Source organism: Vanessa cardui, chromosome 1 (assembly GCF_905220365.1).
Source record: "Vanessa cardui chromosome 1, ilVanCard2.1, whole genome shotgun sequence".
NCBI lineage: Eukaryota > Metazoa > Arthropoda > Insecta > Lepidoptera > Nymphalidae > Vanessa > Vanessa cardui.
Window position 1 is genome coordinate 4,553,622 of NC_061123.1, and position 27,795 is coordinate 4,581,416.

General features: G+C 33.6%; 4 protein-coding genes across 5 annotated transcripts; 2 read left to right on the forward strand and 2 right to left on the reverse strand.

Moving 5' to 3' along the window:
- Positions 1-956: 956 nt before the first annotated feature.
- Positions 957-10,486, reverse strand: LOC124544170 (mitogen-activated protein kinase p38b-like). 2 transcript variants are annotated; one of them, XM_047122638.1, is made up of 9 exons: positions 10,246-10,486; positions 9,681-9,817; positions 8,914-9,107; positions 8,363-8,472; positions 6,764-6,888; positions 5,135-5,214; positions 3,971-4,092; positions 2,801-2,931; positions 957-2,237 (listed from the first exon to the last, which is right to left on the reverse strand). In XM_047122638.1, exons 1-9 carry the CDS (start codon positions 10,347-10,349, stop codon positions 2,158-2,160), a joined length of 1,083 nt encoding a protein of 360 aa, XP_046978594.1. In that variant the 5' UTR covers positions 10,350-10,486; the 3' UTR covers positions 957-2,157. The 2 variants fall into 2 exon arrangements, with proteins under 2 accessions (XP_046978594.1, XP_046978586.1); XM_047122630.1 differs by lacking the exon at positions 5,135-5,214 and adding an exon at positions 6,148-6,227.
- A 353-nt stretch (positions 10,487-10,839) lies between these two features.
- Positions 10,840-12,012, forward strand: LOC124531223. Its single transcript, XM_047105726.1, has 3 exons — positions 10,840-11,170; positions 11,560-11,661; positions 11,744-12,012. Exons 1-3 carry the CDS (start codon positions 10,928-10,930, stop codon positions 11,894-11,896), a joined length of 498 nt encoding a protein of 165 aa, XP_046961682.1. The 5' UTR covers positions 10,840-10,927; the 3' UTR covers positions 11,897-12,012.
- On the reverse strand, positions 12,007-13,924 carry LOC124531217 (probable dimethyladenosine transferase). Its single transcript, XM_047105714.1, has 5 exons — positions 13,742-13,924; positions 13,191-13,377; positions 12,776-13,079; positions 12,420-12,641; positions 12,007-12,159 (listed from the first exon to the last, which is right to left on the reverse strand). Exons 1-5 carry the CDS (start codon positions 13,797-13,799, stop codon positions 12,010-12,012), a joined length of 921 nt encoding a protein of 306 aa, XP_046961670.1. The 5' UTR covers positions 13,800-13,924; the 3' UTR covers positions 12,007-12,009.
- Positions 13,925-14,521: 597 nt separating this feature from the next.
- On the forward strand, positions 14,522-26,475 carry LOC124540634 (transportin-1). Its single transcript, XM_047118330.1, has 14 exons — positions 14,522-14,720; positions 14,964-15,296; positions 15,407-15,622; positions 15,704-15,826; positions 16,020-16,115; positions 17,197-17,380; positions 18,972-19,396; positions 19,729-20,040; positions 20,143-20,250; positions 21,190-21,363; positions 21,879-22,050; positions 22,805-22,900; positions 23,476-23,551; positions 24,341-26,475. Exons 1-14 carry the CDS (start codon positions 14,616-14,618, stop codon positions 24,621-24,623), a joined length of 2,703 nt encoding a protein of 900 aa, XP_046974286.1. The 5' UTR covers positions 14,522-14,615; the 3' UTR covers positions 24,624-26,475.
- Positions 26,476-27,795: the final 1,320 nt, after the last annotated feature.

Genomic DNA, 27,795 nt, shown 5'->3' on the forward strand with positions numbered 1-27,795 from the left:
CACAATGTACCTATTATGTCAGATTTATTTTTTTATTAAAGTTCGTGCACTACAGCTTCGTAAGAACAAATATAGTCAAATTTAACCACAAACGCCATATAACAATATCTAACATCCAATGGACGCGATATTATTGGTCGACAACATGAATATTTTATTACATAATTTATGGATTTACGAAAAATTGCTATATTCAATTAAAAATTGCGATGACACTGGTATCAGAACTTTGGAAATCAAAATGAATGAAAATATTGAAATGGAATAATGTCGTATTACAAATAAAGCTACTATAAATAAACTATGCTAATAACAAATCACATGGAACAGGTAGGTCTGAAGTTTGTTTATCATTATTCCTTCTTCGATTGGAATAGGCCTTATATTACACACTACTACAGTTGCTAGATTTAAAGATGGGATATATGCATATGATGCATTTAAGATCGGCCTTATATGTCGTTGGTGGATTTAAGGTCGGCCTTATATACAGTTGGTGGATGTAATGGTCGGCCTTATATGCAGTTGGTGGATGTAATGATCGGCCTTATATGCAGTTGGTGGATGTAATGGTCGGCCTTATATACAGTTGGTAGATGTAATGATCGGCCTTATATGCAGTTGGTGGATTAAAAGATCGGCCTTGTACGCCGTTGGTGGACTTAAAGATCGGCCTTATATGCAGTTGGTGGATGTAATGATCGGCCTTATATGCAGTTGGTGGATGTAATGATCGGCCTTATATGCAGTTGGTGGATGTAATGATCGGCCTTATATACAGTTGGTAGATTTAAAGATCGTGAAACTGTTTCTTTCTCCAAGTCTGTCTTAAATATGTAAGTAAACCTAAAGTGACGAAAAATCATAAATCACTTTTTTTATATACGACTGAAAGGGATATTTTTTTTCTGATTCAGATTTATGATTTGGGACAAGTGACCGAAATAAAAGATAAATTCGAGGTAAACTTATATTCATTCAAATACTAAACTTAAGTCAAAATAACAATACATTACAATAACAAGATAAAACTTGCTTGCACGTCGCACATCGAATACAACAACGTCATGTACACTACGGAAGAAAATATTTTAAATTAAGGATTTGCGCCACAGACATGAAAATCAATTTTGCAACTATTGTGACGGAGTTGTACTTGATGTGGCAATTAATTGAAGGTAACATTTCTGATTATGGCAATCGGTTTTTAAACCTGTTTATAAAATATATATATTTTTCCTTTCTTAAACTTACTTTAAAAAAAAAATGAGCAATAATGTAAGCCATCTAAGATGGACGGTATATTCCAGTATGCATTTTTTCATACATTAAGATAAAGACAATAATTTCGATGTTATTGCACTTATTATCGAAAAAGCAATACAAAGCGTAAAATATTTCAAATTGCATTTTAGTGTTTAATAATACAATTAGGCAATTTCCATCACACTGCTTTTAAAATTCATCCAAACGGATGAAATAGCTACATAGAATAGAATAAGATTGAAAAGTGTAAGATGTAAATAAAGCTCTTAGATCGTTTTTAAATCGCTAAGATTAAAATAAAATACAAATAATTAACGCAAAGCTCATTAAAGGGCAAAAGAATAAATATTACTTAAAAATATAAAATACGAAATTCATCGTTCTCAATAAACTCTACAATAAATTTTAATAAGACAACTTATTTTATTTCGATATACATACGTACTTGGAATAAACTTATTAAAAATGTGTCTATGAAATTAACACAAGCGTCCATAGACAAGTAAGGCTGCTATCGTTGTAGAAGTTCTAAGTTTATTTATACTGTTACATACTGACCGACACAAAAGTGTTATTTAATAACATCATATAATCAATACGTATAAGAATTGACTCTCGATAGCGGAGACAGACGTCCGGGCTAGTTGCTCCCCTTATCAGACATTTTATAATTCTAATTTTATTTAAAATGATTTCACACGGCTTGTATGTAAGATGATCAAACGAAAAAAATAAAAATATATAACCTTCATAGAGGCGTATTAATACTCTTTGAAAACATTTTTCTTCCGTTCTATAAAGTTATCCGGACGCCTGTTCCATATATTACATTCTAGTCCAATAATTAAAATGGCCTATGGCCTATATATTTTTAATACGATAATATGTAAATTACGAGGGGTTGACTTCGATCACCGTATTCATGTGCTGCGGATGCGGCTTAAACTCCACTACTTCTTTCCATACTAGTTCTGTAGAAAATAAATATGTTTTATAGATATAGAGGCATCCAATAAACAAATCAAACAAATAAATCTTCCTGGCCGATTTCGACCACAGCTGTCTTTGTTAACTGAGCGACTGCGCAAGCGTACTATAGCAAACTTGGTGTAGTCAAGTAGAGCCATTTGAGGGCACAACTCCCGTGTAAATTTGGAGAGAAACTAATAAGCCATATTTTTAACCAGCACTTCTATCAAAACCCTGGTCAATGGCGCATACATAGATACACTCTGAATTACTTCACTCATAAGCCGTTGGAAGGGCCATCGAACATAACGGAAGTTCAAATGAGGGACAAGGGATTTTCAGCACTGTCAAACTAAATTTCTCATATGGAAACCCTTTTCTTGACCAGACTCAGGGATTGAACCCAAGACCTCAGGATTATCGGCCGTATATATAAGTTACTTAGATAGTGCAGAAATGCTACATAAATCTTAATTTTTTGGTAACAATGTAAATGCCTAAGGATTTTGCTACGATACGAAGACTTCTGGAATGGTATTTCTAGAATACAACCAAGGCAGGTTACCTTTCCACTTGTCAACGGGCAACTCCATGTCCTCGAAGCTCTGGTCGTAGGGCGCCGACACGGGCTCGTCCGTGGGGTCAGCGTACTGCGACAAGTACTCGTGCGCGAGAGCCTGCTCCGCCGTGATGCGCCTGCGCATGGTTAGGTTGAGTCGAGATGTCCCAGTGGTTAGAACGCGTGCATCTTAACCGATGATTGCGGGTTCAAATCCAGGCAAGCACCGCTGATTCATGTGCTTAATTTGTCTTTATAATTCATCTCGTGCTCACCGGTGAAGGAAAACATCGTGAGGAAACCTGCATGTGACAAATTTCATAGAAATTCTGCCACATGTGTATTCCACCAACCCGCATTGGAACAGCGTGGTGGAATATGTTCCAAACCTTCTCCTCAAAGGGAGAGGAGGCCTTTAGCCCAGCAGTGGGAATTTACAGGCTGTTGTTGTTGTTATGGTTAGGTTAGTAATAGTAAGCAATCACTTATAAAGAAACGATTAACCGACACTAATGTTTGAATTAAAACAGAAAAAAATATGTTATAAATTGTGTAACCAGTGCATACTTCAAAAACTAAATCTATTTGGTCCTATTAGGTTTATACACAAGCCATAACTTAACACTTTGACTTAACATTTTTGATGATTTTCAAATCAAATCAAATCAAAATAAACTTTATTCATGTAGGCTTTTACAAGCACTTTTGAATAGACATTTTACAACTAAGTGAAGCTACCACCGGTTCGGAAAGTAGATTCTACCGAGAAGAACCGGCAAGAAACTCAATAGTTACTCTTTTTTAACATTTAAAAATACAAAGTCATGTTAGTTATATACAATTATTTAAATTAAAATATATCCTGCGTGCAAGTCAACAGGTATTAGCTCCACGCTTTTTTATCATCTATAAAATCTTGTATTGAATAATATGCTTTTTGTACCAATGTATTTTTTACAAATTGAATTTACTAAACGGCAAAGTCGAAAATGTCTGCGGAATTTTATTATAGAAGCGGATACCCTGCCCCAAGAAGGACTTATTGACTTTGCGGAGTCGGAAACCTGGCGTTATAAGCTCCTTACTCCTAGAGCACATACAATGATTATCGCTGATTTTATCAAAGCGATCAATGTCACTGTGAATATACATAACGTTTTATAAAGTAATACGCACTTGTCAGCGTCCAGTTCCAGCATTAGTTCGAGCAAGTTGACGGCGAGAGGGTTCGCGCCGCGGAATACTTCGCGGAAGTCGCGTCTCTTCAGCGTTGGCAGCGACTGGATGTAATTACGTGCCTGAAATTTTCACAACGATCGTTTTTAAACCGACAGCCCGTTATTAGCACCTGGCTACACTCAAATTCAAATTCAAATTCTTTATTTGTAAAATTTTTGAAAACAACAAAAATTTCGCCACTAGGCATACAAATATAAATTGGTACAAAAATGGTGTTTTCAAAAATTTTACAAATAAATAATTTGAATTTGAAACTCCTCTCCTCTTTAGAAGATTTGGAGCTTATTTCGTTACGCTACTCCGAGACAAGTTAGGCAATACAAGTGCGAATTGCGTATGTGGATTTTTATCTGAAACTGAAGGTTTGCTCATGATGTTTTCCATCACCGCTGAGTACGAAATGCATTACAAACGGAGCACATATTTACAATCATCGCTTGAGATTCACTAACCACTGAAAAACTTCGGTTTACTTTTTCTCCCAATAGATATTAACAATTATTATAGAAATGTGCTATGTGCATTCGTTTCCTAAAATCCGCTAATGTTCTTTATTTCATAATAAACTATCGGTAATACTTATGTATTATAAGTTTTATATTCTACCCATTTCCACGGGTTTTCTTAAGCTTTATTTACTAAGATGGGACTTCAACAAATAAACGCTAATAATAATAAAACATTTAAAAGTATCAAAGAGACAACACGCGACACTATACAAATAACCACAAAGATCAAGACAAAACGGTTACAATGCTCGCAAACACTGAATGAGTTAAAATAAAAACAAATTTAAATATAATAGCGATAACTGCTTAATAATCGAATAAAAAGTTTTTCATTTAATTGCTCTCTGCGAATAACAAATTATTCGGCGATGTTAATATTAAGTTATTCGGATTTTATTATTCAAAAGCATTAGAAGCGCGACACGAAGTCCTAAATTTATATAAACTGACCCAATTATGAATTTTGTCATAAAATATATGTATATTCAACAATTTTGGAACATCTCTCTCATAAGGCACAATATCAATAAATTTACAACAACATTTAACATTGGGTTTATTAATCATCAAAGTTACTGATTAGTTAGCTTACCTCTTCGCTTATTATTTTGTCAATCGTCTCTTGTTCTGGTTTTCCGCACAAAAACAATATTCTTGTGAGATGATCAATATCTGGACGCGTTAATGTTAAGGCAAGCACCAAACTTACACAAGCATAGTAACGAGACAAAACCAGAGTTTAATTTAAGCACAAGTCCAAGCACAGTGTGTATTAAACAAGCTTTTAATAAGTGCCCATATGCAGATTATTATCAACACTTATTTACAAATTTGTAATATATATACATGACGTACAATACTTACAAATATTATTTTCTATAACCTCTTCCAAACGAAGGAGTAAAGATAAACAACAATTAAATTAAAACATTCCATGCATTTAAAAAAATATTTATAAATATTTAAAAATATTCGTCAAAATTCAAAAAACTAATCCATAGATTAAGAGCTAGCGCGCACTGGTGATTTTTGTCACGGTGACTTTGAAGTTTTTGTCATTGTCACTTCTTCGATTAGAATATCATTATCAGTATCGTCTTCATTAATGTTTACGTTTTGAATAGATGGTGACGCAATTTTGCGCGCGCCAAAGTCGGCAGTCAAAACGCAGATAGCGAAAGACTGACGACTAGAGTGAAAAATTTGTCTCTAGTGCGCGCATTGCTATGAAAAAACGTAAAGACGCTGACAGTTTCGTCACGGGCTTGTTCGCCGGTCGGCGAAGACAAATGTCACCCAATTGTCACGTCGTAACATGCGCGCATCTCCATACATATTCACGGGCTCGACAAGAGTTACGAAACAGACACCGTGACAAAAATCATCGGTGCGCGCTAGCAGTAATACCATAGATTATTTAAGATCTCGACCAATGTTATCACGTCATTTCAATATCAAAGTTGTTTATTTGTCTTTACTCCTGTGGTTGGAATAGGTTATATGGGCAATATTAATATTTAATGCAGATTTCTCTTACATCTAAACATATTCAAGTATGTACATTTCCTGCAACCCGAATCTCCCACAATGTATGGATATACTCACAGACTCTGAGGATATTTTCTGCATGAATTCCTGTGCTGGTGTACCAAGTACTTCCATGATCAAATTTAACTGATGAATATCTGTTCGTCCATTAAGGTTTACAAGCGAAATAAAGTGAATTTATGCTACGTTGAAAGCTAAAATACAGTGTTACCACATAAAGCATTTTCGGATGTTTTATTATTGATGTGATGTCATTATTAAAATGAAACGTCTTGGGGCGCGATGAGAATAAATTTTAATTACATAATTATGTGAAACATTTCTATATTTGACTTTCCAATGCAACATTTTGCATCGCTTAATCTTTGTTGCACGTGTAATCATTTTTTTTTATTTGTTTAATAAAAAATAAACTTATCCTATATTTTTTATATAATAAATATTATAAAGTGTTTAAAACTTACCTGATTTATATTTAAAATTTAATTTAATTACATACCTCTCGTTTTTTCTTCATTAAGTAATAGAAATATTTTATCAGGCCCATCCTTTTTAAATAATAATATAGAGTGTAAAAGGTGTTATGGTACAAGTACGAAAATAAAACAAGGTATATTTAAAAAATCTACTGTACATCTACGAAATGAAATATTAGAAGTACACAAAAGGATACGGTCTGTGCCAGGGAACAAAGTCCTGCCGGTCAGTAGTTCGGCCATGATGCATCCGACAGACCAGATGTCAACTGTTTGATTGTAGTGCATCCAGTTGAGCATGATCTCTGGTGCTCTGTACCACCTACAGACAATATCCAAGTGTATCAAATAAATATGATATCAAATATTCATGTCATGTATATTCCACCAACCCGCATTGGAACAGCCTGGTGGAATATGTTCCAAACCCTCTCCTCAAAGGGAGAGGAGGCCTTTAGCCCAGCAGTGGGAATTTACAGGCTGTTGTTGTTGTTGTTGTGTTGTATATTTTGTGGTTTGCAGTTGAAGGCATAATACATAAAGGGGGCGTAGATCCAAAAACTTACGCCGAGAATTAGATTTACTGTAATTATTAGCTCAGCTAGTTTATTTTGAAAAGCAGTTTTCTTTGATGAAACTAAATACAATTCACACTTTTTAAACGAACGAAATGAGCATTCGTTTTTTTATCTATTAGGCTGCGTTCACACCAAACGAACTGGCAGCCGCTGAAAGTGAGCTTGCGTTCTGTAGTTTAATGTATTTCCATTCATATTCACTTTTTCGTTCACATCTAACAAATACGTTATTACACTATGCGCAGACTTTCGGTGGCCGAATAACATAGCGCGTCACTACGGGCCGCTGACGCTGATTGGTTACGTGAACGTTTACACTGGGGCTCAGTGAGTCTGATCACATAACATACGTTTGGTTTGAATACAGCCTTATAAAACACTTGTGGTAACAACAAACAAAAACAACAGCCTATAAATTCCCACTGCTGGGCTAAAGGCCTCCTATCCCTTTGAGGAGAAGGTTTGAAACATATTCCACCACGCTGTTCCAATGCGGGTTGGTGGAATACACATGTGGCAGAATTTCTATGAAATTTGTCACATGCAGGTTTCCTCACGATATTTTCCTTCACCGCTGAGCACGAGATGAATCATAAAGACAAATTAAACACATGAATCAGCGGTGCTTGCCTGGGTTTGAACCCGCGATCATTGGTTAAGATGCACGCGTTCTAACAACTGGGCCATCTCGACTCTCTTGTGGTAAATCTGATATGAATGTTTGCAAGATTTTTTTAAATAAATAATATCTCTTATATAATATTCGATATAGCGGCTATAAGTTGGATTGATTCTATGAAGGATGTAAGAGGGGGGTTCAAGAGATTGTTCTCTGACCTTGTGGTACCTTAAGAAATTGAGCAAATAAAGAAAGATTATATCAGAGGAAAAACTTCACAATATCACTGCATTCTAAAAAAATATCTGTATAAATAACTAAATATTATAAAAAAAAACATCTAGCACATGATTATAAAACGTGGTTTCAAATATTTGAACAAAAAATAAAGAATTGTTATTTCAACATATAAAAATCATCTTTCAATATCTTTCTACTTAATAATATAAAGTAATATCTGATCCTATCTTATACACACAGCATTCATATGAATAAACTTTTGTTGAAGTGTTTAATGCTTTATTTTTTGTTTAATATGGAATATACTAGATAAATTTCTAATAGTATTTAATATGATTATATTAAAACTTCTTACATACCTTGTGGCAACATATCCTGTCATTTCCGTCTCAGTTGGTCGAGCCAAACCAAAATCTAAGATCTTAAGTTCACAGTCTTCATTTACAGCAATGTTTGAAGGTTTCAAGTCCTAGAATTATTAAAGAAATTCTGATCACCATACAATGGTAATATAGATTTAAACTAATAATAAATAACAAACTCATCCCCATATGTCATTTACAATAGTTATTAATGTGCCTTCAAGCTATATTTAGAGCAATATTGATAGCTAACTTTGGTGAGCAATCTATAACAATATTTCAAACATGCAACACTTGGCTTCCCTTCCTTGTATCTAATGGTCCATTTTCCACTTCAGCCTATAAAATATATCTTTGAAAAGTTTCAGATTTATGTTATGCTGATGTGTGAGAATAAAATAAATACCATAAAAAAATAGACCTTTCAATTCTTATATTAACAGGGATATGCTAAATTCCTCTAGAATAGGTTTTGGGGAATGTTATAACGCATCTTTAATCAGAAAAAATTCACAATATTCTAAACAAATATTTTTCCAGTTTCTTACCCTGTGAATAATTCCCGCTGAATGTATATACTTGAGACCTCTAAGGATCTGATAGACAAGGAACTGAACATGTTCATCTGACAGCTTTTGAGTGCGAACTATGTTGTTTAAATCGGCACCCATCAGATGTGTTACCAAGTAAACTTGTTGGAACTCCTCTAAGCCCCGTTCAGGAGTAAATACATCTAAAAGACCTGCAATAAATTTAATATGGCATTAGTAAATTATTAATTGTATAACTAGTTTAAACAATTACAAAACCCTAAGTATAAATATATACTGAAGTAAGTATAAGTATTGCACTATTTTCTTTTATCATAGAGAAATAGAAAATGTTGTAGCCTGATGGTCCATGATCACAATCTCTCATTAAAATTGGGAATGTGAGAAATTTTAACTAAGAACAATTGTAGTCAGATAGTACTTATTGCCTATTGAAACTTTAAGAGGACAATAGCCTGAATAATGATTACAGTCATTATGAATTTAATATATAATTGCTTTTTGAATATTATCTTAGATTTTTCAAAAGTTCTTATCAGATTTTTAGAAGTGAAAATTAAAGCGAATATAAGATTAGTTTATCAATATTCTTTCTTTAATTGCAATATACTAAACTATATATATATTAGTAAAATACAAAATTTATTATTTTGGTACACATTAAAATTTTAAGACATCATTTCATCAGTTAAATTATGTGGACAATAGGAATTTTAGGTATATATTAACTTATTTAATATAAAAACAAAGTAATTTATACACACCAATCACATTTTCATGATTCATATGTTTTAACATCCTCAGTTCCCGGTATGTTCGCTTAGCATGGACAGCTGATTGAAAGGGCCTTGCCAATTTTTTGATGGCCACTTTCATATTATGCAAAGTATCAATGGCAGAGCTGGAAAAGTTATTTAAGATTATACATTATCAAATCTTGTTATCAGTATTATGATTATTACATTATAATTATTGATGGAATTTTCGATTAATGTGGTTGTTATAGTGTATAAAATAAAAAAAATATGAATATAAATAGACTAATTACAATATATACCCAGCAGTTATTTTAAGTTTGGCATAATTTAAGCTACACTGTATTTGTTTGCTATTTAATCAGTATAATCAATAGATAATATTTAATTAAAATGATAGGACGTTCATGAAACCTGTTACACCCACACAAACCAGTGCTCTATTTAATTCCTTCAACATTTTTACTACATTTATTACTTATAATCAATACATTAAATGTGATCTTCTTTACAAAAAAAATAACTTAAAAATAAATACTGGCAACGTGCCTGTCCATTCTAAATAAATACATACCAAACTTGACCGTAAGCGCCAGAACCCACAGGTGTAAGCATTTGATATCTCTCAGGTACAATCCATTCTGTTTTATTAATTTCTACTGTATGGTACCGAGGCATGATGATATCCTCTTCCAACAACTGCTAACAATTATATAAATACGAAATAAACGTAAACAAAAATTAAGGTTTGCGTTGAAAAAATAATTTATCTCACTGTCACACGGCGCGACTTGCCAATTTATTGCCATTGGTAGCAAAATGCAACAGATAAGATAACACATTATTAAAGAAATTAAAGAAAAACTGTATTTAGTTACGCTGTTTAACAGTAAAAACACTCAGGAACATTAATTGGATTTAAATGGTAGAAATATAAATAGGTTACTTACTCTTAATTATTAATTTTTTTTATTTAAATCTATAGATAACTTAAAACGTAATGAACCACAATTTATATAAGTTTCATATCGCACTTTTGTTTTTAGATTGAGTAAAAAATCTTCAGTATTGGTATTAGTATTGTTTAGATATTTCAAAGCTGTATGGCTTATTACTCGGGAGTGGGAGGACGCAATAACGTAAAAAAAATAAAGTGAATTTTAAATGTCAAAATAATTGTCAATGTCAGTTAAGGGAAAAATATTACGAATTGAGCCTAGACATCAGTTATCCGAGGATAATTAAAGTAGGCAAAAATGGCTCAGACAGCGGGCGTAAAACCCATAGCCATTGCAGGTCGTGTGGCATCTGAAAGAGAAAGATGTCTTGGTATGACTGACGCTGAAAGAGCTTGGCGCAAGCAATGGCTAAAGGACCAGGTTTTAGCTTCGAATGAACCAGTTCACGTCGAAGAGTATTGGAAGGAAAGAACAAATCCGATACGCCGCTTTTATCGAAAACCTTTAGATGTATTATTTAATAAACTGACACCTATGCTGGTAAGATTACATAACAAAACTAACCTAACATAATATTGTAAATAGCTTAAGGTTATAATCTATTATTTTGATGATATCATAATTATTTCTTTAATACACTTCATTTCATATCGTAATTAATTTTTTATTACATTGTTAAGATACCATAGATGCTGACGAAGGTTTGATAATAACCCAATTTACAGAGAAGTTTTTAATAAATTAAGTTTTATTAAAAAAAACATTTTGATTGATGGTGTCTGAGCTTAGGAATGATTTGATGATATTGTTCATTTATCTTTATAATCAACGGCTTTAGCATCTTCTATTTTCTTTATTCATCTTAATTTTATGTAAAATAAAAATAATATAATCCTGATAAAATATATAAATAACGTCTGTAATTTTAGGGAGTGCAGCGTGCAGCAGATTATAGATACATTACTGGGAAACTTGGCTTAGCAGTTGTTGGGATTCTATCAATTCATTATTACTTTAAATACAGTGGAAATGTAAGTATATATAAAGAACAGTATGTAAATTTTTTTTTCATATAAATACCTAATATAAATTTAAATAATCTTTAACTTTCAGGATTGGACTAGAAAAGGAGGTTGGAGGGTAACCAGGACTAAACCTATGGTTTTGCCAGGGCAACCTGGTTTTCCTTATAAATCTGAACGTACTAAAGATTCCGATTTTGCTGATAGAGGTTACAGAAATTCCCTTATTTTTGATTCGAAGTAAACATAATAATGATATATATCATTTCAAATAGATTTTAGTAGTTTATTGGGAAATGTACAATAGAATTTGCATTGTCTAAATAATATGCCATGTCTGAAAATAAACAACTGTTATTATGCAAAGTGTATTCCTTCTGAATTAAAAGCATGTAATAATTTCATGAAATCATCAACATCCATTGTCCTTGCTCGCATTTGATCAGCCTCAGCTGCTGTTAATATGTTTTGCACTTTTTCTTTCATATCAAAATCTTCTGGTATTTCCTAAAAAGAAATATTTTTGTAGTAAAAAACCGATTTGAATAAGAACAAATAATACATAAGTTAGCTAATTAAAGTCTATTAAAAATTAGTGGCTTTGTTATGTTTAATATAAGAGTTTGTGATAGTGAAAAAAATGGAGAAGTCAGCATTAAATTAACTAAACACTAAACAGTATAATAATAGGACTAGGGGCAGGCTACTGTAGCATTTCATTTTTAATAAGAGTTTTATTTTATATTTATTTAGAATTGCTTATTCACCTTGTTGTGTAAAGAACAATGCACTCTATAATTTTTATCAAGTACAGCCATTGTTGTATTGTGTTTGAATGCAGCTGCTAAAGTTTTATTCTTTCGAACAAATGCTATTCTTGTCAGACCATCCCATTCTACAAAGTTTATTGGTGGAGGAGGATTTCTTGGTTCTATTCTGACAACACTTGACTCCACTTTGGGTGGTGGTCTGAAGTTATTTTTACCCACCTGTAAAATAAATATAATTTAAGAATATTTCAATCAAGAAAATTAAATAATAATTATATAAAACACATCCATAATAATAAAATATTGTTAAATTAAAAAAAAAATTGTTTAATCGAAGAATGTATTATATGTACCTTCATTAACATGTCAACTCTGGCCAAGAGTTGAGTGTTGATAGACAACCTGCAGTACAATTTGTCACCGGGTTTTGCAACTAATCTCTGTGCAAATTCTTGTTGAAACATTAAAACTGCACATCTAAAGAAGGGTCTGTGAAGGAGCAGTTTAAACACTAATGGTGAACTTATTTGATAAGGTATATTTGCAACACATATGTCAAAAAATGGTAATTCTGTTTTTAAGACGTCACCAACTAGAATCTGTAGTTTGGCTTGATACGGTGTACCCTGAACACGCTTCTGAAGTTCTGCAACCAGCCTGAAAAATAAATTTAGAACTTTCAACATTGGTAAACTAAAATAGGATTTGTGTTTATGGTAATATCTGTATAATTAAGAAACAATATTTTTTTCATAAAATTTAAAGTACCTTGTATCAATTTCACAGGCAACTACTTTCTTGACTCTATCAAGCATTTTCATTGTCATGTTACCAGTACCTGGACCAATTTCAAGTGCAACATCTGTGGGTCTCAGACCTGCTTTGTCCAACATAGAAGTAATAATAAGAGGGTTCTTTAAAATATGCTGTCCAAAATCTTTGTTAAATTGAATTCCTGCAGAAGAAATTATGTGATTTAGTTTTGCTTGCATATATAGTAATTATTTAGGAAATATTTATAGCAGCCATAACATAAAATAATTAGATAAATGTGGAAAATTCCCTTGAGTTATGTAAAAATCACTCAAGTGAAGTAACTAAAGTTAGTATTGAGCACTTGTTTTGTTATTTATATTTTCAAATAAAAATTATATGACTACTCATAACAATTCCACAAGGTCCTTATACATATCATGATAAAGTTGTTTAAAATTTAAATCATCGATCGTTGATATAGGAAAATGTAAGACAAACTTTGTTTTTCAAAAAATAAGGTTTGTTTCATGCTGGTCTAACCTCATCTTTATAAACATTTTTACCTTGCTTGGCAACTTCATGGTGAATTCTTGATTTTTTCTCAGCCTTAATTTTAGGCATTATGAAATATATTGGTATTTACAATTGTCTAATGTAAATTGGTAAGAATAATTTTATTCAACAAATAAGTTTTAAAATAAATATTAGAACTTTTATGTCTTTGACATTGACAATAAATTGTTCGAAATATTTATTTTATATCCTATATAAGTAGGCATTGGTATATTATTGTAGAGCCTATAAATTTTCTGTATGATAAATAAATGATTTTTAATGCATATTTAGTAAGTGGTTATTACTAATTGAGTTGTTGAAATGATAAATGATATTTTAATTAAAGCTACTTGTATAAAAATTTATATTTTATAATTAAAATAAAATAATATATAGCTGCAATTAGGAATGCATGATTTATATACGCACATATTTGTATTTATTTATTCAGACCAATCTGGGCAATCTACATTCACTGCAACGTTCATTTTAATCAATATTCAATACTAAGCTATTATAAAGCTACCAATGAATCGCATACTGCAACATGTTCGAAAAATAAGTAAAGTTAAAATGTAACCTGAATTATTTCAAAATAACTTAACTATTCTTAATTACTTTCCTATCCTGTGAATTTTCTTGTTGTTTGTTGTTTACAAATAAAATATAATCTTTTTTTATTTTTAATAATTTCAACAACAATTTTATTTCCCCTACATTGGGTTTTATAAATAAAAAAAAAAGTATCAATAGTATAGTTTGTATCCTTTTTGTCTACCATCGCTAAATTTTTTTAACATCTGGCAACTCTCAATGGTCAAATTTTGGCATGGTTGATTTCTACAGGACTGAGTAAAATACAACCGTTTTCGTAAAATTATTATGAAAATGGAGTGGAAACCTGAAGAAGAAGGACTAAGACAAATACTTACACTTCTTAAGGAGTCTCAATCACCAGACACTGCTACTCAAAGAGCAGTTCAACAAGTATCCTTTTTAAGAATTTCAAGCTATTGCATATATCGGCGTGGATGTTTTTTTGTATATTATAACCGCTTTATTATTGATTTTATTTCAATTGTTGTAAAATTAAAGGGTAGCTTAAGTTTGATTATTATATATAGTGGTTGTTTAGCGGCAGCTCTGTTATCTTCACGGTCGTAATGAAATCGATTTTTCCGACATGACAGTCATTGACAGATTTTGATTTCCATAACAATGTAATCTCAGAAATTGGAAGAATTAAACAAATATCCCGACTTCAACAACTACTTAATTTTTGTATTGACAAATTTGGTCACTGAAGCAGAACCAACAAGATCTTTAAGCGGATTAATATTGAAGAATAACGTAAAAGCGCGTTATAACAGCTTTTTACCTGAAGTAGCTGAGTTTATAAAGCGAGAATGCTTATCAGCGGTTGGAGATCCTTCCCCACTGATTCGGGCTACTGTAGGTATAATTATAACAACTATAGCTAGCAAGGGAGAACTCACATCATGGCCAGAACTATTGCCAGCATTATGTCAGATGCTTGATTCACAGGATTACAATGTTTGTGAGGTAAATACCATATTGAATATAACTTAAAAAAAAACATGTTTTGGTATATAGTCTATATTGATCTTGTAGTGAATTTGGACCATTATGATAATTTACATTTCTTGTTTTAGGGAGCATTTGGGGCTCTACAAAAAATATGTGAAGACACAGCAGAGCTACTGGACAGTGATGCCTTAAATAGACCGTTAAATGTTTTGATACCTAAATTCTTACAGTTTTTCCGTCACTCATCACCTAAAATAAGATGTCACGCTATTGCCTGTGTCAATTATTTTATTATGGGAAGAACACAGGCATTGATGTTACACATTGATTCCTTTATAGAGGTAAGATTTTTGTTTTCCATTGACAAAGTATCTATAGAAATTAAACTTAACAAAGTGTATTCTTTATTTAATTTTTTTCAGAACTTATTTCACTTGGCCGCAGACGAAGATCCAGATGTTAGAAAAAATGTTTGTCATGCTTTAGTGTTACTCCTAGAAGTTAGATTAGATCGCCTCATACCATACTTACCTAACATAATTGAGGTAATTATGACTTAATATTCTTTACATAATATTGAATTTTCATTACAATATGTATGTACCTTTTAACTTATTATTGAATTTAAATATTGTGCTCTAATATATTAAATTTGATACAATATGTTTTAAATTGGTAATTAAATAGATTAAACAAAAAAATGCACAAAATTTTCATATGATTTTCTTTTTTCAACAGTACATGTTAATGCGTACACAAGACGCTGAAGAGGGTGTAGCTTTAGAAGCATGTGAATTTTGGTTATCGTTAGCTGAACAGAATGTTTGCAGAGAGGTTAGTGCCAATTTTTAAATTTACATCTAAAAATATTTAAATTTTAAATATTATGTATAATACTTTATCATTATTTTGATTATAGAATCAGTGTTATAGACAATATAAGTTTGTAACACCAAGTTTCTGACTGCAAAGTCAATAAATATTTTCTGTGACAAGATGTTTATTCCTATGATAAAGTTTAATAGAGTTTTTTAATTTTGTCATTAATATACAGCTATTGTTGATTTTCATGAATAAATAATGTTTATTTGTGGAATAATCAGTATTTATTCATGAAAGATTATATAAATGATAAAATGTGTTTAGTTAGTACCCATTGGTTTTTAGGCAGTATATAAAAATGTAATTTTTGAAGTTTTTGGGTAAGAAAAATTCACAAACTAGATTCTTAGTAGATTTATATTTAATAGGGAAAATTTACTTTAATGGGATGTATTGGAATTTAATTATTCCTTTATCTATTCCAAATATATAATATAGATCAAGCAATGGTGATTTTTGTAAAATGTTATTATCAGCAGTGAATAGGTACTATTAATAAAAAAAATATTAAAATATTTTTTGTATGTTGCTTTTTCACATTCAAAAAATCCCAGAAAACTGAATTTAAAAATTTAAAGCTTTTGTTGAAAAAAATTGTTTGAGTATTCATTTAGGGAGTATTCATTTATTTTACTTGGTGGTAGGGCTTTGTGCAAGCCCGTCTGGGTAGGTACCACCCACTCATCAGTTATTCTACCGCCAAATAACAGTACTCAGTATTGTTGTGTTCCGGTTTGAAGGGTGAGTGAGCCAGTGTAACTGCAGGCACAGAGGACATAACATCTTAGTTCCCAAAGTTGGTGGCACATTGATGATGTATGGAATAGTTAATATTTCTTACAGCATCATTGTCTATGGGTGATGGTGACCACTTACCATCAGGTGGCCCATCTGCTCGTCTACCAACCTATACCATAAAAAAACAAAAAAAACACATAAGAACAACTACATTATCCATTTGATTCAAAAATAGTGATAGTTTCTTCAGTGCTGTTTGTGAGGTCGCTGGTATAAGTGTCTTGGTGTGGTGCAGGTGCTGGGCCCGCGCCTGCCCGCGCTGCTGCCGGTGCTGGTGCGAGGCATGCGCTACTCCGTGATGGACGTCATCCTGCTGCGCGGGGACCGCGACGACGACGCCGACGACGCGGAGCCCGACCGCGAGTCCGACATCCGGCCGCGCTTCCACAAGCCGCGCTCGCACACCATCAAGCACAACGGTGAGACTATCAAACTTTTGAAATCATTCTTAATTAGCTATCAACTAGTCCTAGCCATATTATTTAGGAAAAACTTTTTGCACCTAACAACAACAGCCTTTAAATTCCCACTGTTGGGCTAAAGGCCTCCTCTGCCTTTGAGGAGGTTTGGAACATATTCCACCACGCTGTTTCAATGCGCGTTGGTGGAATACACATGTGGCAGAATTTCTATGAAATTTGTCACATGCAGGTTTCCTCACGATGTTTTCCTTCACCGCTGAGCACGAGATGAATTATAAAGACAAGTTAAGCACATGAATCAGCGGTGCTTGCCTGGGTTTGAACCTGCAATCATCGGTTAAGATGCACGCGTTCTAACCACTGGGCCAACTCGACTCTTTTGCACCCATTGACTTTAAAAAAATTTTCTTCTAATTTTTTCAAGTAGAGTTTTGGCCTATGGGATTATAAAGGTGTTTGTACTTCATTGATATACAATGTTAGTTTAATTACAATTAAATTCTTGGTAACACTGAACTTGTAATACAACAAAATAAAAGCATCAGTGTGCTTGTGGTTGATAGAAAAAAAAACTTTGTATTGCCATGTATTGGTTTGATAGCGAGTGAGCCTGTTTTATTAAAAATGTCATAATATTTTATCATCCTATGCTGGTGGTGTATTCCTTGCTTAAGTTATACTAATCAAAAATCTTTCAGTGCTAATATTATAGGCAAAACTAAGGTGGCCATTTTCCACTGGGTGGTAGGCAGTCTGCTTTTCAGATTAACTAAAATAAAATATAATACATGATAATATTTTGTACAATAACCATGCTAATACCATTTATGATTTTGACCTTATCCAAAACGTGACTAGCTATTACCCGTGATATTATGCACGCCATTAAATGTACAATATATTATGGATCTAACAAGCATATACTTCTGATAACCTTCATAGAAATTACATTTTATTTGTGCATTCCAATATTATACAATAATAATGGATATGATAAATCTGGAATGTTGATTTTATATTTTTATGATTCAACTAAAATATTTTAATATAATTGACTTCATATATTTAATTATCAGTAAAATAAAATAATTTGGGTTTTAATCATTAATTTTTTATTGGACATTGAAGGTAAACAAGCAGCCTAGTTTGTGGTGTAGTTGTTTACATTGTATTTAATTAGAGTATAAATTACCTAATGTTAACTTGTATGTCTAAAATATTATATAACTAAGTGTATGACAGATATGAATAAGATAGTACCAAATTCACACACATACCCGAGATATACCAGGTTTTAACATAACTAGTAATAGCAACTTGCTACTCTTGCAACTAATTCAACTTTAAATAAAAGAATTTTTTTTTTATTTAAGCAATAATTCGTATGTAACAATTTAAAATGTTTCGTTCTATAGCAACTAATTCAACTTTAAATAAAATATATTTTTTTTTTATTTAAGCAATAATTGTTAGGTAACAATTTAAAATGTTTCGTTCTATAGCAACTAATTCAACTTTAAATAAAATATTTTTTATTTTTTATTTAAGCAATAACTGTTAGTTAATGTTTCGTTTGTCGTGTCGGCAGCCGGCGCGGGCGACAGCAACATGTCGGGCGGCGGCGAGTCGGATGACGAGGAGGAGGGCGGCGGCGACGACGACGGCTCGCTGTCCGACTGGAACCTGCGCAAGTGCAGCGCCGCCGCGCTCGACGTGCTCGCCAACGTGTTCGGCGCCGACCTGCTGCCCGTGCTCTTCCCCATCCTCAAGGAGACGCTGTTCCACGACGACTGGGTCATCAAGGAGAGCGGCATCCTGGCGGTGGGCGCGGTGGCGGACGGCTGCATGGGCGGCATGGTGCCGCACCTGCCCGACCTGGTGCCCTACCTCGTGTGCTGCCTGGCCGAGAGCAAGGCGCTGGTGCGCGCCATCACGTGCTGGACGCTCTCGCGCTACTCCCACTGGATAGTGTCGCAGTCGCACGACCTCTACCTGCGGCCCGTCATGACCGAGGTCAGATCTCTGGCTTGCTCTCTATACTGGCTTAGAATGAATGAATGAATGAATGAAATATACTTTATTGTACACCAAGGAAAGTAAAAAAAATTTTAAAACAGAAAAAAAAATTGTTATAGAGTATACAATCGGCGGCCTTATCGCTAGAAGAGCGATCTCTTCCAGGCAACCGGTTGGCATAGGACATTATAATAAATAAATAAATTTAGGGTGGAGGTGTACTATAATACAAATATAATAAAGTAGTAAAAATAATAGCTTAGCTGTATCGATTTTATATTTTGCCTTAATTTTATCATAGATTGTTAAATATTATAATATAATTGCAGCTTTTAAAACGAGTCCTTGATAATAACAAACGCGTACAAGAAGCAGCGTGTTCCGCGTTCGCCACATTAGAGGAAGAGGCTTGTACAGAACTGGTTCCATACTTGGGTCACATTCTACAGACGCTAGTGTACGCTTTTGGCAGATATCAGCACAAAAACTTGTTAATATTGTATGACGCTATCGGTACATTAGCGGATTCAGTGGGACACCATTTGAACAAGCAGGAGTATATTGATCTATTGATGCCGCCCCTTATAACGAAGTGGAATGTCTTAAAGGACGAAGATAAAGATTTATTTCCATTACTTGAGGTTAGTTAAAACTGTCAACATAAATATCATGTTTACTATTTATATAAAAAGCAATTATATTCTGTCATATTGCATTATATTAAATTGTATTATTTCTTTTAGTGTTTGTCATCAGTCGCCACAGCTCTGCAGTCAGGATTCCTACCGTATTGTGAACCAGTATTCAGGAGATGTGTATCACTAATAGAACAAACATTAAATCAGAATATTGTAAGTATAAACAATTTATTTTCATACATACATATGTGCCTATAGGAAGTATATCTATATGAAGTAATATTATGTTTATGAGTAATAGGTACATATTAATTCAATAAACATATCAGATTAAATTCAAACTCATAATATGATAAGCTCAATAAGTGTAGAAAACAATTGGGTCAATGTATATAAGTGTTTGTAATATCATTACTATGTATAATGTATATATGTACATTATATTTACAATGAAACAATGGGAACATTTTGTTTGTTTGATTTTGAAAGATTGATACAATTTTGTAACAAATAAAAGCACTTCTGAGTCTTCTAAAAGCTAGGTTTAGCACTTGCATTGTCTGTTCCAGTTTAGTTTCAAGAATAAAAATGTAACAGAGTATTATCTGACGTAGTATATTATTTCATCTTATACTCAGAGATGAATTATTTGAATGGTAATTATAAAAAAAAAACATTTTCTCGTCGGAGTTTCTGTACTTTTAATCCCCGGTTGCCGTTTTCTATACATGCTGAAAATTGCGATTACGTTAGATTATTACGATACATTAGAATTAGTGTAGAGATTATGTATAACTTGCACATTATGCTCTTAACCTTGAGTGAAAACTCATCATTTAAATGTCAACACTCAATCATTTAAATTAAATGGAATCAAAATCACACTCAACTTATGAATTGTAAAATTAAAAACAACTACCGGTTCGGGAGAGATTACACAGACCTGAGAAGAACAGTCGAAAGGAACTTTTGCGCCACTTTATGGGGTGCAATTTTTGTTTTTGCTTAGAAAGACAAGATATACAAAAAATTCTTAGACTTAGATGTTTTGTTAACTATGAGATTTGGGTCTTACGCTTCATGGTCTTGTTTGGTTTTAGAAAGCAACTGCAAAATATTAAAATTTTTACAGTTTAATGTTTTTTATTACAGGCCAACAGCCAGAGTCCAGAACAATTTGAGGCACCAGACAAAGACTTTATGATAGTCGCTTTGGACTTGCTGAGCGGTCTCGCGGAGGGCTTGGACGGACACATCAACCATTTAGTGTTGAACTCTAATCTTATGCAACTTTTGTACCAGTGTATGCAGGATCCAATGCCAGAGGTTTGATTTTAATTAATTTTTAACATAACAGCTACATTCGGCAACTGTTGTTGGCTCGGTTTGCCTCTGAAGGGCTGTAGTCTTAGTGATTTTACCATGCTGCTCCAATGCAAGTGAAATGGTATACAAATGTGACATATTGTCTTTGAACACATGTACCTGCATGCTATGTTCCCTTTCAGCACTGAGCATGAGACAATTTCTAAAAACAAAATTGGTGATGCATTTTGGCCAAGCAATAAATCAAATCAAAATAATAATAAGATTCACCTGTTCAACCACTACATTATCTCAGCACACAATTGTCCCGGTTTCTAGTGGACTTATTACTTACTTTGAATGTGTTTTTCTAAAACTTAATAAACTATTTTTTTTTGAAAAGTATGCATATTAAAGTTAATTGTAGTAAATTGTAATCAATTTTATTGAAAGAAATAGAATAAGCTTAAACGAATTCGAATATAAAGTCAAAGGTCAAGGTAATCGTTTAATGAGACAAAAAAAATAAATTACAGGTTCGACAATCATCGTTCGCGCTACTGGGCGACTTGACAAAGGCGTGCTTCCAACACGTGCTGCCCTACATACCGGAGTTCCTGCCCATACTCGGCATGAACCTCAACCCCGAGCTCATCTCAGTCTGCAACAACGCCACGTGGGCCATCGGAGAGATCAGCATCAAACTAGGTGACGCATTTATTGTGCCTGCATGTGTGTGAGAGTCTAGATGGCCCAGTGGTTAGAAAGCGTGCATCTTAACCGATGATTGCGGGTTCGAACCCAGGCAAGCACCACTTTATATGTGCTTAATTTGTGTTTATAATTCATCTCGTGCTCGGCGGTGAAGGAAAACATCGTGAGGAAACCTGCATGTGACAAATTTCACAGAAATTCTGCCACGTGTGTATTCCACCAACCCTCATTGGAACAGCGTGGTGGAATATGTTTCAAACCCTCTCCTAAATGGAAGAGGAGGCCTTATCTCAGCAGTGGGAAATGTACAGGCAGTTACTTTACTTAATGTGTGTGTATAGTTTGTATGTGGGAGATATGACACTACAGCAGTGCCGATATAGTTATGTCAGCGGAATTGTTTGAAAAGTTAATTCCGAAGATAATACGAAATTTATAAAAATACGAATATCAACAGAAACATCAACAGCTTTTATGTGTATTCTTTACTATTGATTGCCAATACTATATAAATAATATCTGATCATCAAACCGATTTCGTATATTTAGCTTTTTAAATAATACTTACATATTTATACCATAGAATCTGTTTACATAAATTGCACAGATATCAAATTTTATTTTGGTTTATTATGGGAATAAACAGACCTCGTGTAATAGTTACTAAATGTGGTAGTGTGACATAAAACTACTAGAGCTTTAAAGTTTTCATACATATGGAGACGTGATTACATTTGATATTTTCCAGGACCGGAAACATCGAAGTACATACCTCTCGTACTGAGTCATCTCGTAGACATCATCAATAGGCCTAACACGCCTAAGACGTTACTCGAAAACACAGGTAAGTGAGATGTCGAATCTTATTTCATATTTAGTTCACACTCGTTAATGATTTTTATTATTTGCTAAAATAATTTAAAAAGTTATCCTTGGTGGCAGTCATGACTGATTATATACCTTCTTCACGGCTTTTGTTACAATGTGTTCATCATATATCGATTTTACGTTTGTATTAATTTTTAACATATCAAATGCAAGATATATTCTATAAACAAGTCTATGTATCTTAAAATACTAAAATGTATTAATATATTAATTTAAAATATTCAAATCAGAGTTAACTTGTCCCACCGTAAACGTTCACTCCTGTATATATCTATATGTATGTTATAACACAGCTAGAGATAGCGATACTGAGCGACCATTGCATCTTGAGCCATTGTTACCTTAGTTAGTGGGGTGTGCCTAGAGGCTCAGTGTGCGCCTGGGGAAACGCCGTCTCCGAAGTGTTCCGATATTATTTCCACCCGTAGCACCGATATGTTGCTGTACTTATGTAATTTAACTATGTTTTGAATGGTTTGTTGATTTGTTTTCTTGGTTTTGTTCTCGGTTGTCGTGGTTGTCGTGGCGTAGCGATTACTATCGGTCGGCTAGGTTATGTGTGCCCCCACGACGTCGCACCCGTTTTACATCAATTCGTACGCCAGTGGTCTGTAGTCAATTTTTTTTATTATTACTTTATATTTACTATTACGTTTTAATATCGAATAAGTTTATCGATTATTATTATTATTTCGATCGTGGATGGTGTTTGTTCGTGGCTTATTAATGTTGTATTGTTTTACCCGATAAGTTGATCCCGTTTTTGTTGTACCAGGCATGTGACTCGGGCCACACTTTGAGTATCACTGATATATGGGGTGGTATTTGTTTAATCATCTTATTTTCAGTGTTGTACTGTATGTGTGTTGAACACCATCCGCTTTCTAAATATATATGAGATGCTAATTTTATATTTTTATTTTGTTTTATCCAAACTGCGAGACAAACGCAAACGGAGGGAACGTCAACTTACCGAGAGCTCTCACCTTGCACACTGCCGCGTCGTTTTGCGTTTGCTTTCAGTTTGGAACATGCTACTCAATGTCTATTTAATTATGATTTCATTGGACACTCTCTAATAATATATTCACTTTAACTGATACTATATTTTCTGTATATATTTATATATATTTAGTCAAATTATGTTAATATGCTTTATTATTTTTTACACGTTGATATTCCTTTTTTATATCGAGAGGAATCAAATTATCATTTGCCTTCTAGTTGTATCATCATGTAGGACTTACTTCATAACGAACTCTAGACACTCACACTGCCCAGAGAGACGCCTCGGATCGGATCGCCCGCGAGCGGTCCCCCTCCCCACTAAGCCCGTAGATAAGACACGCCCGAGCTGACGACCCGTAACGGGGCCCGCCCCCCCCCCTCCCCGCAGGTGCACGTCGCTGCGGAACATCCGCGACAACGACGAGAAGGATTCGGCGTTCCGCGGCATCTGCCAGATGATCCAGGTCAACCCGGGCGGCGTGGTGCCCGACTTCATGTTCTTCTGCGACGCGGTGGCGTCGTGGTCGCACCCCAAGGACGACCTCAAGGAGATGTTCACGAAGATCCTTCACGGGTTCAAGGCGCAGGTGGGCGACGAGAACTGGCGCCGCTTCACTGACCAGTTCCCCGTGCAGCTCAGCGCTCGCCTGTCCGCCATGTGCGGCATCTAGGCGCCGCACTCGCAGCGGAGTTTACTTTTCGAATTGATTTAGACGCGCGCGACGCCGACGCGTAATATTCCATAGTGGAAACTTGTGAAATTTGAATAACATTGTGCTGACGTGTAGCGTTGTCGCACATCGCGCATCGGACCGGCCCGAAGTCGTTTCGTGTCGGCTCGGTCGCTATCGGATTCGTATACTTGTCTGCTTTCGTTTGTATGGGCGACGTCGTCGCTGGTATATTATAGCTTGCAGTGGAGTCGATGTCCATGCCTTCGTATGTATTAATTTTAGTACCGTTCTTGACGATCACTGTTCTGTCAATTGTTTCGTGCGCTTGTGTTATCTTAAATATTGACTAACATTTGTACCAAGTGTATCCCTTTAGACGTTAATTGTGAACATTTTAATAGTTTTTGGATAATGTATACTGAGAAAATAACAAAAAAGTTTATACACATATTTGTCTAAAAGCATTTATTCGTGTCTCCACTAGGCTTTCCTTTCGATTATATTTTTAAGTATATAAAAAATTGATGTGTTAACTACTATTTTAAAATACAAATTACAAGACTTAGTAAAAATCGAGAATTTATGTCAACTGTGATTTGTGACTGGTTTATTTTGACTAATATATGTGTACGAATATATGTCGGTGTCGATGTAGATATACTGCTTTGATAGATTTTACGCGGGCTAGATATCTGCTATATAATATACCAAATAGTATTTTTACGTTGTATTTTATTTAATGGATTTGTATGTTTGAGTTGCCCTCGTCGAATGAATTCTCGTGATGTTGACTTTTGCTTCCAATCAAAATTGTATAATCTGTATTTTTTACTAACGTTTTTTTCTCCTTTCAAAAAGTAACGCCTGGATGTCTATAAAAAATTGCGATATATAGATAGTTTATGCAATATTATTTGATATAATGTAAAGAAATAACTACACATATAATACATATTATATTAAAAAATAATGTTGGATGTGCTGGAAGTAATATTTTTTTGCAGTTGGCATGACGACGTTTGATTCACGACGGGCAACTTGTACGATTGATATAAAGTATTGTTTATGTGTATATTAAATGAAAATATTTTTATGTATATGTAAATACATATTGAGTTGTATATTATATTACTATATGCAAATAAAATTGTTACCTTTTATTTTTATAAAAGCTAAAAGTCTGACTTTAAACACTTGTTATGTCATATATTTTTTTTTTTCAGATATATCAGGCTCCTTTCTAAAAATTTGAAATAATGTCGAAATATAAATGAGTACTTGTATCGGTAATTGAGATCGTCATAAATATTTTAGATCTTTTATTTTATATTTTAAAAAGTATTGTAATTATTTTTTTATAAATACGAAAGACGTTTTAGAAGGGAGCCTGTCGAGTGGGGATCTGAAAATTAGTAGTTCGATTGAACATTAGTATATTTTGCAATCGCGTAGGGTTAAGTATGCAGTGGAATATTAAGGGTTTTTCGGGGAAACAGTTAAATTTACATTCCTTGGGGATTTCATTTATTTTTCGGTCTCGTATTCGATTGAAATTATCCGGACGTTATATCAATCGTTGTGTACAAGTAAATTGTGTGTAATATTCGTATGCGTATCGCCCAATGTCCACGCCGTTCCCCCCCGGATCCCGCCTAGTCCCCGTCCTCGCCGAGTGCCAACGAAGCCTCACATCGCGTGAGCATTGCCACGCCGATAGGAACACGAAATCTAACTATAGTCTGTTCGCGTTAAGAATGCAGTGAGTTGTCATTGTTTACCGGCCTGACTCCGCCCCCTTTGACCAATCAAATCTTTACAAATTACAAAGTCAAGTTCACATTTAATTAATTATTAACTGATATTTTTATTTGTATAATTTAAATTTTGTTTATTTATATATTTATATTTAATTTATTCAAGCTGTACACGTAATAATTAATGTAACCTATAGCTACTAGATGACGTTATGTCAAAATATGTAAATTTCTACATCGCGATGGCAAGATTCGCAAACGATTGTATATATTGTTAAAAATGTTGATTAAACACCCTGATTCGATTTTTTACTTTAATGTGTATTTTTTAAATTCATTATACTTAGTCTTTAAAACAAATATAATTTGTTTGAATTTTAACACAAATATGCATACACCTTCACCCTGCTGTTAAAAAAAATTTGATTGGTCAGGGGGCGGAGTGAAGCCGGTAAACAATGACATCTCACTGCATTCTTAACGCGAACAAACTATAGAATCATATTTTGGTAGCTCCACTTCTCAGAAATGCTGTTGAAATTTTTTATATCGGACACGTTATTTTGTAAGCGAAACGCGAACTTTACGGGTGATCTCGTAATTTATATTTTAAGGTTAGTAGATTTTGTCGACATTTTTAAATGTAGTATCGTTTTCCTAAAAAACCGTGATAGTAGCTGTTTAAGTGTTTGCGTGAGTGTGTGAGTGAGCGAGGCGTTCGTGGGGCACTTCCCATCCTCCGGCCGGTCTGCGTATAGTTGTTATCGTACAATTGTGACCGTAATGTTTTGTGTTGTGAATCGTAAATTTAATTAAATTTTTGTACGTGGTTAAGACATCAATGCCGTTTTTATCGAGTTATGTATCTTTATCTAATACAATTTGGTGATTCTGGACATTATTCGATTGAACTTAACGAGACCACATCCACGTTTAAAACTCTGATAATGTGTCAACAGATTTTACATGTTTTTTTCGCATTGTGTTTTCGAGTCGCCAAGTTTCTACTAACCGTTTTTTAAGCGTTGAAATACATAAATTATAATTGGTCAGTACACTTAAAATCATTTGAAATGATCATTCAAATGGAATAGATTATGTCGCGTAGTTGTTTGTATAAATACTCGAAACGCCTTCACCCTTGTTTGATGTTTGAGGATATGTATTTAGTCGTCGTCGAAATTAATTATATAAATCGTACTTACATGTATCTATTTTGATATTTGTATTGTATTTATAATATTTATGAATATTTTCTGTAATACTTTATTTATTAGTTATATTTTAACTATTAAAGAAGTAAACGTCGCTTACAGTTGTCAGTTATTGAAAAGGAAGTAGCTATCGCATGTGAAGCACTTAAAATGGGGGCTGGTAGCTTAGCCAATTACAATAGACTTAAAATTTAATCCGTT